Consider the following 13,137-nt stretch of genomic DNA (forward strand, 5'->3'; position numbering starts at 1 on the left):
TGACTTGTTATTCTGAGACTGGCTCTGACTTGTTATTCTGAGACTGGCTCTGACTTGTTATTCTGAGACTGGCTCTGACTTGTTATTCTAAGACTGGCTCTGACTTGTTATTTTGAGACTGGCTCCGTCTTGTTATTCTGAGACTGGCTCCGAATTTTTATTCTGAGACTGGCTCTGACTTGTTATTCTGAGACTGGCTCTGACTTGTTATTTTGAGACTGGCTCCGACTTGTTATTCTGAGACTGGCTCTGACTTGTTATTCTGAGACTGGCTCTGACTTGTTATTCTGAGACTGGCTCTGACTTGTTGTTCTGAGACTGGATCTGACTTGTTATTCTGAGACTGGCTCTGACTTGTTATTTTGAGACTGGCTCCGTCTTGTTATTCTGAGACTGGCTCTGACTTGTTATTCTGAGACTGGCTCCGTCTTGTTATTCTGAGACTGACTCAGACTTGTTATTCTGAGACTGGCTCCGTCTTGTTATTCTGAGACTGGCTCCGACTTGTTATTCGGAGACTGGCTCTGACTTGTTATTCTGAGACCGGCTCTGATTTATTATTCTGAGACTGGCTCCGACTTGTTATTCTGAGACTGGCTCTGACTTGTTATTCTGAGACTGGTTCCGACTTGTTATTCTGAGACTGGCTCTGACTTGTTATTCTGAGACTGGCTCTGACTTGTTATTCTGAGACTGGTTCCGACTTGTTATTCTGAGACTGGCTCCGACTTGTTATTCTGAGACTGGCTCCGACTTGTTATTCTGAGACTGGCGACACTGCCTATGACTTGGGTTGTTTCCAAAATGGCCCCCTATATAAAGCACCACCTTTGGTTTGTGGAGCCTTACTTGCCCTTAGACATACTATAGCCAAACTTTTGTACTTGCACAGGTCAAACCTCAAGTTATACCCTGCCCTCCTCCTTTCCTCCTTTCCTCCTCCACCCTCACTTCCAACGATGATGAAGCCTTCGCCCCCAAAGGTCAGAGTTCAAGAGGAAAGGACATGGACTGTGATGAAATCACAGGTGGAGTTTGGGATAGGGTCAGCACTCCAGCGATGGCCAATCAACAGCCCTCTAAGCCCAGAGTAACCAATCAGACCACCAGTCAAGCCACCACCACTGCCAGTGTCCCAAGCAGCTCAGCCCAGTTAGGCAGACACTGTGCTATGGTTAGGGATGAGGGCTGGGAGGATGAGGAAGAGGAGGCAGACCAGGAGGCTGACCAAGTAGATAGCACCTCCACTTGCTCCCAAACACCCACCTACGGCACTGTCAGCCCATATTCTGAGGACCCAGATGTAGTGATAGAGGACGTGGAGTATATTGAGGATGGATGTGACGTAGATGTAGAGCCAGATCCAGACCAGGACAGTCATCACAGGACAGGAGGGGGACAGAGAGGGGCTGTAACGGGCTGGAGGAGACCGAGAGATGCCACTGACCATGGGAGGGGCAGGGGACGACATGGGGACAAACCTTCAGCTGCTCAGCAGGAGCAGACCCAGAGCCAGAACCAGACCAGGGCTCCTAAAGGAAGACCTCCTACCCAGAACAAGACTGGCAAACTGGGCAAACACACACAGGTAGAGACCACTGGAATGGGGGTGGTGATGGGGATGATGACAATTATAATTTTGATGAAAACAATGACAATAGACAAGATAACTATAACCATGATGATTATGATATACATATGATATTTTCAGACGTATGACCCGTGTGTGACCCCACTGGGAGTCAACCCTCTGGGCCTGTTAGGTACGCAGTCCGAGAGTGCCATCAGCAGGCACGAGATCACCAAAGGGGAGCGGCTCTTCTACGGGGCTCACATGGGCAGCGAGACACGCAATGTAGAGTTCAAGAGAGGAGGAGGTCAGGGTCATAGTATATAAGATATACAGTCAGGTCCAACATTATTGGCACCCTTGATAAAGATAAACCAAAACCATGTATGAAATAAATAATCCAATACTGAGCTATATTGTATGCAAAAAAAGGGAAATTATATTATTTTTAAAATATTATCGCTAAAAGAAAGGTTCCACATTTTTTACCACCACTGTTTTCAGTACTCTGCCACCCAAGATAACGGCACTGAGCCTTTTCTAAAAATGTTTTATGAGATTGAACAACCCATTGGGAGGGATCTCAGACCATTTCTCCATACAGGATCTTTCCAGATCCTTGATATCCTTAGTCTGTGTTTATGGACTGCTCTCTTCAATTCAAACAGGTTTCAATGGCTATCCCAGAGACTGAGATTGCCATTGTAAAATGTTGATTTTGTGGTCAATAACAGATGTCGTATCTTAACTTGATCACTCTTTTGTAACGGAGAATTTTCCTGCTGCATCAGGAAATTCAAATGAGCCTTGTGAGTCCCTGATAAATAGCAGTTCTCCTTCTCTCCATGCGGGGGCAGTCGAGTCAAGGGGTTCAGGGCTTGCTATCCAAATGATTTCTCTCAGAGGTCATATGGTTAGTGCTATCTAGAATCCTTGGGACGTCCTTACCATAAACTCTAACCATAAACCTTACCTATCCCTATCCCTAACCCTAACCATAAACCTTACCTATCCCTATCCCTAACCCTAAACCTTACCTATCCCTATCCCTATCCCTATCCCTAACCCTAACCATAAACCTTACCTATCCCTATCCCTAACCCTAACCATAAACCTTACCTATCCCTATCCCTATCCCTAACCCTAACCTAAACCCTTAGCTTAGCCAGGTTAAATAAAGGTTCAATAAACATTTTATGTCCTATGTCCTATGTCCTATTATTGCAATATTCAAATGCATCAAAAAGTATCTGAAATGCAGCCATACACATCAACAACTGCTGTTTACATACTGTATGTTAATAACAATATAGATATTGGTCTCCACTAGGCTACGACATACAAGTGCCAAGTGTATGTTAAGGTAAGAAATGAAGTTCCAACGTGGCCTGGGGTGGTCTAGCAGTTAGGACCACTGTCTTCAGCGTGGCTGAGCACATATAGGCCTACTGTGTAGGCGTGGTTTTTATTCCAGACCACGCCGTTCTGACACAAATAACTCATTTGACTTGATTTATTTCCACATTTCAAGCATGGAGAGTCCAGAGATATTTTATCCCCGGTCTTGATAGGAAATGACCATGTCAGATACATCTGGACAACATAAATAGGAAGCAAATCAAAGAAGAACTATAGGTTTACACCGACATTAGTTTCCATTCATACAAAGTGTCATTGTAAGAGAGTGTTCAAAATGTACACTATTGATACGTGCTTTTTTAATTTCAGTCAGGGGGGGGGTTAGTATTTTTTTATTTAGTCCGGGGGGGGGGGCATGTCATTTGTAAACGATTAAATGCCACATTGCTCAGTGTTTGAGAATGAGTTGCTTATCATATCTCGATGTGTGCTTGATGCTGCCCCTCATCCCTGATTCTCTGCTGGGCGTGCAATATGAAGTGCTCCTAGTATGGTCTCAATCAAATGATCCATAGCCTGTACAATAGGCCATAGGCTACACGAGGAGCATGGACAGAGATGCAAAGGGCAAAGTTAATGTTCTTCCTTCCCAAGTGTTTGTGCTGTTGGGATGGTGTAAAACTAGGCTATACTGTATTACACACTGCAATTGATAAGCTATCCCAATCATGAGCCCTGCTCTTGTTGATGTCAGCCTCTTGTGCTGCCTAACCAATGGCTGTGCTGTGTACGGTGGCACTACAGAAGGCGAGTCAAAGGGTTCTTTCAAAAATACTATTTTATTTGTACCAAAAATGCAATATCTGTGCTCGCTGACAAGGCCTACTGATTTCCTGTTCAGTTTGAGAGGGAGAGTGTGAAGATGAGAAAGAGGACTGGAGGTAATTTTGCTACTGCTATAATTTATTTACATTTACATTTAAGTCATTTAGCAGACGCTCTTATCCAGAGCGACTTAAAAACAATATGTTTTGTTGCCCATAATGAAGCTATTTATAAGAGTTAGTAACTTCACAATAAGCCATATTCAAGTAATTTACATAACTTACATTACTATGAAGAGGCAGGAAATAGACAGCGCCTGAGTGCTGAAAGGCTAATTCGAGAAGGCCTAATGAATTAAAATAGTCTTCATTTTAAATTGATTTTAGGCTACTAACAACAAGAGGGCTTTGTGTTGGAGCTTATCTTTTCCTATTAAAGAAAAAAGAGATAGGCCTACCTGTTCGACAGACGAAATGATAGTCTACTAGTATCCGCAGACTTTGTCAACCAATTCCTTCCATCACCATGCACTCCTTAAGTATCTCAGTGTCAGTGAAGGGCTTGGTGTGTTTGTATTTGTATGTATTATGGATCCCCATTAGCTGCTGCCAAAGCAGCAGCTACTCTTCCTGGGGTCCAGCCAAATTAAGGCAGTTGGTATGTTAAGTTATAACCAGGGCTCAAATTGAGGGGGTATCTGAGAGTATTGTGGCTTTTGTTAAAGAACATTTCTAAAAGCATAGGTCTAGCTTAAGATAAATAAAAAATGGACCTGATTACATAAAGCGATCTATAATGACGCTTTATTCAGCAATGCTTTGTGCTAGAAACAACCTGTAAAGTGCTGTGGAAAGACGTGACTCCGATACATATGGGTTATATATTTGGTTTGTCTCTATGACACTCAGAGGCTGCGGTGCAACCCTTCTATAGCCAAGGAGACTGGCTATAGAATGTCTGATTCTGTCACTATCAATTGATGTTCAACATTTCAACAGGCTATTAAACTACATACTAACTCTAAATCAGTCAGGAGGAAGCCAGGTAGCCTAATTTAATTAATTTTCGGTAGCCGAAAATTCATTATTTAGGCTATATTATTATTATTATTTCAAGGCTATAACCTGCCATTTAAGTTATAAATTGTGAAACATTTGTGACACGCAACAGGCAGGAGAACTTTCAACAACAACTTCAACAACATGTCTATAAATTTCGCATTTAGGCTGTATAAAATGAAAAGTATGAATTAGAATTAAATTATAATGAAACAAAAAATGCCTTATTAGGCTATAAAGTCAATAACTTTGAATTCACTTTTGGCCAGTCTTTGGCTTGAGGATCATGCAGTGATCTATGCATGCCTATTTTATTAATTTAACGTAGCAGATGATCTAATGCCCTAATCACAGTCAACGTAGAATATATTAAAAAATGATTTCCCAAATAAAGTGCATTTAGGCCTACCTGATGATATGTGGCTGCTGTGTTTAAAAAAAACAAATGGCTTTTTCTTGAATTCATACTTCAGTTGTAACTGGTTCTTAGCACGTTTCCAAACTTAGACGATTCTCTTTTTTAACAATAGCCTGTATAGAAATCAAAACGTGTGTGGTGCTGCAACATGCGTTCATTCGCTGTCATGCTCCTTTGTGGTATTTAAGAAGATTCTGCATGTCTCCAGTAAAATAATGTAGAATCGCATGAAATGCATTCATAAAAGGTATTTTTTTCTCAGTCCGCAAATAAGATAATAGATTCACGCAGAAGCACAACCATCTCTGCAGCACTCCACCAATCAGGGCCTTATGATAGGTAGAGTGGCCAGATGGAAGCCACTCTTCAGTAAAAGGCACATGACAGCAAACTTGGAGTTTACCTAAAGGGGGTACCTAAAGGACTCTCAGACCATGAGAAACAATATTCTCTGGTCTGATGAAAACAAGATTGAACACTTTTGCCTGAATGGCAAGCATCACGTCTGGAGGAAACGTTGCATCGTCCCTATGGTGAAGCACAGTGGTGTCAGCATCATGCTGTGGTGATGTTTTTCAGCGGCAGGGACTGGGAGACTAGTCAGGATCAAGAGAAAGATCAACGGAGCAAAGTACAGAGTGATCCTTGATGAAAACCTGCTCCAGAGCACTCAGGACCTCAGACTTGGACAAAGGTTCACCTTCCAAAATTATCAGACTATTTGTTTAACTTCACAAAATAAATGCAATGAACTTGTTGGACTAATGTAGGCTCAGGCTGGTCACTATATCTGTTGACCCGTCATTCAGGGAAGGTGGGCCAGAGCCCCACTTGTTTTGAGCCCCACCTGTTTAGCTAAAAAAAAAAAAATAATAATGGGCCTGTTTTGCATGTTATGTTGGCATTCTTTTGTGTTACATATCAGTTTGCAAACAATATTTTTTTTAAATCATTGAGTTGATAAAGCCGCATACTCTCTTTCTTGAGTAAGGCAACTCCAAAATGCAGGTGTTTCAGCGTAGCTCAGTGCTTTCTGTGGTGGAAGGGCAGCCAGCGAAAGCACAGGCACTGGTAATTTTCTCTAGTTGCGCTGTAATTCGCTGAGTCTTCTGTCACTCACGGGGACACTACGTCACCGCAGAATCTACAGGGAGAGCCTGGCAGTTCAAGACCCCTTGGGTGCTGCCATAGATTTACATCAGAATTCAAGAAGGCTCAAGGTCATGGGCTACAGATATAACATGATTTGACGTCATTTTGTCTACCATAGCTTTGATTGGACTGTTCATGTTAACGTCTTACTTTCAAAATCTTAGCTAGTTAGCTAGACAAGCAGTCATCATGAATCATGTCGACAATCTACTGGAAGATCCCTTTTGATCCTTGTCATATGAAGATAAATTATAGATAAAACGTATCAGTGCTCATCTGCCATTGGACATAAACATTACACAACAGGTCGGAAAGCTTAGATTCAACAATGAGTGGTTTGCAAGGAATCAGTGGCTAACTGCAAGCATTGCAAAGCAATCATTATTTTGCCTCCCCTGCCTGCTATTCGATGGAGAGGGTATGTGGTCCAACTCTGAGTTTAAGGGTGTAAAACATTTGTCTGAAAGGGTCTCTTTTCCAAGTTGAAAATGTTAAACATTCACACACAACACAATGGGCCGGAAAAGGTTGAATACATTGGCCATGCTGTCAATCCAGCATGATTTACGCAGCGTTCAAAACAACTAGGAATTTAAAACGGGGAAATCTCAGACTTCAGTGCCTTCAAGATAAATGGGAACATGGAAAAATACGAGCTCCGACTGGGAAAAAAAGTTTTGAATGGTCATCCAACTTGGAATTCCAAGTCGGGAACTTGGGCCTCTTTCTAGAGCTCTGACTCTCCTACCTGAAAATCACTGACGTCATGATTCAACCTGTTTTTTTCCCCCGAGCTCCCAGTTGTCCTGAAGGACCATTAATCCAGAGAATGGCAGACTTTGCTGAAAAGGTTTGCCCACAAGAAGGACCGCCGCACGACCTTCCTGTTCAAGTGAGCACATGACAGCAACTGAGTACAAAAATGTGTCTTGTATGCAGTGGTGGAAAAAGTACCCATTTGTCATACTTGAGTAAAAGTATAGACACCTTAATAGAAAGTTACTCAAGTAAAAATGAAAGTTACCCAGTAAAATACTATTTGTATAAAAGTCTAATAGTATTTGGTTCTAAATATACTTAAGTATGAAAAGTAAATGTAATTGATAAAATATACTTACGTATCAAAAGTGAAAGTAAAAGTATAAAACATTTCAAATTCTTTATATATAGCATTTATTAACATTTCTTTGTGTAGCCTATGCAGCATTACCAGTTAGTTATTGTTTATGACCCTCTGATGATAAATATTTATTTTGGGGGATTACTTAGATTACATTTTCGATTACATTTAGTTACATTTAACTGGTTTTAACAATGCTGAGGTAAGCACTAAGAATAATATGAATACTGATGAACATGCGTGCATCATTTTTTATTATTTTGTTTTAAGCCTTACCCAAACCAAACCTTAACTTTAACCACTCAGAATTAATGTCTAAACTGTTAACCTTTGAGTTGTTTCTGTTTTCACCCTGTAACCAAGAGGAATTAACCTATGTAGTGGAATTAACGCTGTAACCACACAGAATTAACCTATGTAGCGGAATTAACGCTGTAGCCACACAGAATTAACCTATGTAGCGGAATTAACGCTGTAGCCACACAGAATTAACCTATGTAGCGGAATTAACGCTGTAGCCACACAGAATTAACCTATGTAGCGGAATTAACGCTGTAGCCACACAGAATTAACCTATGTAGCGGAATTAACGCTGTAGCCACACAGAATTAACCTATGTAGCGGAATTAACGCTGTAGCCACACAGAATTAACCTATGTAGCGGAATTAACGCTGTAGCCACACAGAATTAACCTATGTAGCGGAATTAACACTGTAGCCACACAGAATTAACCTATGTAGCGGAATTAACGCTGTAGCCACACAGAATTAACCTATGTAGCGGAATTAACGCTGTAGCCACACAGAATTAACCTATGTAGCGGAATTAATGCTGTAGCCACACAGAATTGTGTAAAAAATTGACTTTCATCCATGAGTCAAAGGGCAGTGGGCTGGATTCAAAATCATGTCGGGGTCAGTGGCTGTAACAACTGGACCACACAGGCACTGAGGAAACTAGTCATTTATTCTGCCTATTGCTTGCCTTCACCATAATAAAACAATTGATTAAAAGAAATACGATTTTCCCCAACAAAAAATATATTTACCCCCTACAAATGTCAATTCATTATGATCCAGATAAGAATTCACACGAGACGCGCTGTAGCCTGCACATAGCCTACAGGTAGTCTACATAAGGTACAATGTTGGTACTGTGCATACAAATACCGCTTCCAGCTGCCCCCTGGTGGCAATTCTAAATATTTGTTCAGATATTCAAATCCTCCTGCTGCAGGATTATTTTCCTCCTGTGATGAAAGCGGTCAAATTAAGAGCTGACATTTGTAACTATTTCTTTGTGGATTTTGATGTGTGGTTGCTTGGGGTTACTGTCTTGCTGGAAGATCCACTCAGCTTCCTAACTTCCTGGCAGAGGCAACTGGGTTTTTGGCTAAAATGTCCTGGTAATTGGTCAAGGCAAATGCCCCAGGCACAGTGGAGGCAAAATAGCCCCATAACATCAAAAATCCACCGCCATATTTTACAGTAGGTATGAGGTTATTTCTGCATATGCATCCTTCTTTCGACACCAAACCCACCACTGGTGTGCGTGGCCAAAAAGCTCTATTTTTACATCCTCTGATCATAGCATCAGTTCCAATCCAAATGACAATGCCGTTTAACAAACTCCAGGCATTGTTGGTTGCTCTCAATAATTCATTTTTTTTCTGGCAACCCTTCCAAACAGTCTATTTGCATGGAGGTGGCTTCTAATTGTAGATTTGGAGACTTGGTGACCCGAAGATGCGACAAAAGTTCTGTAATTATTCAACTATAGCCCTTAGACTTTTGTTTGCCTCCTGAACCATCTTCCTCGATGTGCGTGGGATAAGATACACATGAGTCCAATGCCAGGCAAGTTTGCCACTGTTCCATTGGTTTTAAAGTCATTATAGTGGTTGCACTAATAGTGGTAAGTGGTATATTTAGTCATTTTTGGGCAATTTATTGTACCCATTGCCTGATTTATGAAGGTCAACAACCAGGTCTCTTTTCATTTGTGAGTTCTTTGCCTTTTACCATGGTGATGGATGACAAAGGGATTTGACATGCGTGTTAACTGACTTTTATACCCCGGTGAAACAGGAGGCCATAGAAGGCCACAATACAGTTCCTTAAACTGAGATTAACTTCAAAAAGAAGAATGTGAATGCAGATTTAGTTTTGTTTTTATTTCAAATGTATCTTAAGGGGTGACAATACTTTTGACACCTCTCTTTGAGAAAAAAAAGTATTACTTGTTAAAGAAAATGTATTTCTCTGAGCAAATGTATTAGTATGAAATAATATAATAATAAAATGTATACAAAATATTTTGTATAATTTAGTTTATAGAGTGTAATTTGCTCATCTTTATCAAAGATGCCAATCATTTTGGACCTGACTGTATTTACCATCGTGATACAGAAAAGGAAACAAAACATTAACAGTAGAAAATCAACATCCCATCCACCCCATCCTCCAGGAGAGTACCTGCGCTCGTCGTTCAGAGCCCACCTGCGTCGTTACGCCTGTGCCTTCCTGAACAGTGGAGGGGGCAGCCTGCTGGCGGGGGTGGACGATGACGGGGTGGTGAGTAGGACACTAAATTAATACATGAAGACTCCTGAACAGGTAATCAAATGGCTACCCTGACTATTTGCAAATCGCCCTCTTTTACACTGCTGCTACTCTCTTTTTATCATCTATGCATAGTTACTTTAACTCTACCTACATGTACAGTACATATTACCTCAATTAGCCCGACTAACCGGCGCTCCCGCACATTGACTCTGTACCGGTACCACCTGTATATGACCTCGCTACTGTTATTTTCACTGTCGTTTTGCTCTTTTTTTTTCTTTACTTATCTATTGTTTACCTACAAACTAATTTTTACTTAAACATTGCACTGTTGGTCAGGGCTTGTAAGTTAGCATTTCACTGTAAGGTCTACACCGGTTGTATTCAGCGCACGTGACAAATAAACTTTGATTTGATTTGAATAATGGATTGAATAAAATGTCATTGAATATAATAGCTTGATAAACAAATCAAAACAGAATGTAATGAAACTGTATCAATTTGAATAAAAACTTAACCATCAAATGGATCACTTCCATCCGTCCTAGGTGAGGGGTCTACGCTGTGACCACAGACAGGAGGACCAGGCACGGCTGCTGGTGGACTCTATCCTAAAGGGCTTCCACCCTACCCTGTTACCACACTCCTACACCCTGACCTTCCTCCCAGTGGTCAGACCGGGGCCCGAGAGCCAGAATCTGAAGGTGCTGTCTGTCTCCCTATCTGCCTGTCTGGTACTCTGGTCACTATCCTGTCAGTCAGTCTCTTACCCTGTCTCTATTATTCCACCTGCAGGTGCTGCGCCTCACCCTGCGGCCCCCTCCAGCCCTCACCCAGCAGGGCCTTTACCAGACTGACCAGGGAGAGGTGTTCCTCAGGAGGGATGGCAGTGTGGAGGGACCGCTGTCTGCTAGCGCCATCCAGGAGTGGGCCAGGCAGGTATGTAGATATTAAGACCCATTAAATAGTTATTTTATGACTGGGTCATTGTGGAGGCATATTAGGTAGTTGATATACAGGAGATTAGGAAACTTCTATCAGATGACTTACATAAGTGTGACAAGTAGTCTTATTTGATCTTAGCACTGGAATATCTTATCTTATTTTAGCTTAGTTTAGCTATAAATTGTGGTTAGTCGAGCAGCAATCGGCTAGCAGGTGACGGCCTGTCTCTCTGTCTCCCCCTAGAGGTGGAGTGGGGAGGTGAGTCGTCTGCAGCACTGTGTGGAGGTCCTTCTGTCTGAGCAGCGACTGCTTCTGCAGGAAATACGCCAGCAGAGCCAGGCCATCGCTGCCCTGCAGAGCGCACAGACTCATGTTCCGTCACAGGCACAGGAATATACACAGGCTCCAACACAGGCTCCAACACAGACACACATGCATGTACACACACACACCCAGGCACAGGCACATGTGAAGACACCTGCAACTGAGAGCCTTGGGAACAGGCTGATGCAGATTTTCGGGAAGGCAGAGCGAGCGACACCACTACACCAAGAAGTTCCTTCAGTCACCCCAGCAGCACCCAGCTCAGCTCTGCCGCTGGGACCCTTCATGGCTCCTGATCTGGACTTGCTCCAGGAATCTCCAGGAAGGGCCCATCTCTGCCCATCTCTGTCCCCAGGGCACAACCAAGGCCCTGGACCCCCACACTTCCCTCAGTGCCAATGTACAGAGAGCAGATCAAACATCTGCAGACTGATGTGAATGAATGGCCAGGTTCAACTTCCAACCTTCTGAATGTCGATAGATATAATTCCACCCCTCTATTGAAATTACAATGCATCTCCCTCAGTCACTGACTAATGTGTTAAGTTTTCTCTCTGGAAGCTAAAACATATCTCTATTATCTCCAATACACCAATAAGATGAACAGTAGGCGTTACAGTGCTGCCTTGTCTGCATTATGCTGCAGTGTTAGACCACATACACCAGGAGGCAGCAGAGACCAATCCCTCCCTCTCAGTCGTCACTAGTTACCACAGCCGCAAAGTCATAAACCCCACCTATTTCTATCATTTATCTTCTTAAAATGTGATTTTAATCCTAACCCTAACCTTAACCCTTAACCACACTGCACACTTTATGCCTAACCCTAATCTTAAATGAAGACAAAAAAAGCATATTTTGTTTTCATGAATTAGGAAACATACCATTTAACTTTGTGGCTGTGCTGTCTAGTGGAAACCCTCCCTCTCTGTTGTCAATTGGAGGTAATGCCCACTTATTAATGTGATAATGTCCACTCATTAATGTGATAATGCCCACATATCAATGTGATAATGCCGACGTATTAATGTGATAATGCCCACTTATTAAAGTGATAATGCCCACTTATTAATGTGATAAAGCCCACTTATTAATGTGATAAAGGGTCTGAGGATGAGTCATGAAGAGGGGGTGGGAGAAATTAAACTGTGGAAAGATGAGTGGTGGGAAGGGGAGAATTCAAACAGAGGAGAGATGAGGGGAGGGAAGGGGAGAATTCAAACAGAGGAGAGATGAGGGAAGGGAAGGGGAGAATTCAAACAGAGGAGAGATGAGGGGAGGGAAGGGGAGAATTCAAACAGAGGAGAGACGAGGGGAGGGGAGGGGAGAATTCAAACAGAGGAGAGACGAGGGGAGGGGAGGGGAGAATTCAAACAGAGGAGAGATGAGGGGAGGGAAGGGAAGAATTCAAACAGAGGAGAGATGAGGGGAGGGAAGGGGAGAATTCAAACAGAGGAGAGATAAGGGGAGGGAAGGGGAGAATTCAAACAGAGGAGAGATGAGGGGTCGGGAGGGGAGAATTCAAACAGAGGAGAGATGAGGGGTGGGAAGGGAGAATTCAAACAGAGGAGAGATGAGGGGTGGGAAGGGGAGAATTCAAACAGAGGAGAGATGAGGGGTCGGGAGGGGAGAATTCAAACAGAGGAGAGATGAGGGGTGGGAAGGGGGAATTCAAACAGAGGAGAGATGAGGGGAGGGAAGGGGAGAATTCAAACAGAGGAGAGATGAGGGGTGGGAAGGGGGAATTCAAACAGAGGAGAGATGAGGGGAGGGAAGGGGAGAATTCAAACAGAGGAGAGAT

At 42.6% G+C, this 13,137-nt stretch overlaps 1 protein-coding gene across 1 annotated transcript; it reads left to right on the forward strand.

Moving 5' to 3' along the window:
- Window positions 1-1,060: 1,060 nt before the first annotated feature.
- Window positions 1,061-12,349, forward strand: LOC115132111 (uncharacterized). The gene is made up of 6 exons (XM_029664370.2): window positions 1,061-1,588; window positions 1,712-1,877; window positions 9,970-10,076; window positions 10,616-10,771; window positions 10,863-11,006; window positions 11,256-12,349. The coding sequence occupies exons 1-6, from the start codon at window positions 1,061-1,063 to the stop codon at window positions 11,772-11,774; spliced, it is 1,620 nt and encodes a 539-aa protein (XP_029520230.1). The 3' UTR covers window positions 11,775-12,349.
- Window positions 12,350-13,137: the final 788 nt, after the last annotated feature.

The sequence above is a fragment of the Oncorhynchus nerka genome, linkage group LG7, assembly GCF_034236695.1.
Source record: "Oncorhynchus nerka isolate Pitt River linkage group LG7, Oner_Uvic_2.0, whole genome shotgun sequence".
In the NCBI taxonomy this organism is placed as follows: Eukaryota; Metazoa; Chordata; class Actinopteri; order Salmoniformes; family Salmonidae; genus Oncorhynchus; species Oncorhynchus nerka.

Excerpts from the sequence above, each read along its gene's own strand:
- LOC115132111 (XM_029664370.2), top strand. The coding sequence starts at position 1,061 with ATGGCCAATCAACAGCCCTCTAAGCCCAGAGTAACCAATCAGACCACC. Across the intron at positions 10,077-10,615 it reads GGGTGGACGATGACGGGGTG|GTGAGGGGTCTACGCTGTGA; the intron begins GTGAGTAGGACA and ends CATCCGTCCTAG. Across the intron at positions 10,772-10,862 it reads CCGAGAGCCAGAATCTGAAG|GTGCTGCGCCTCACCCTGCG; the intron begins GTGCTGTCTGTC and ends TTCCACCTGCAG.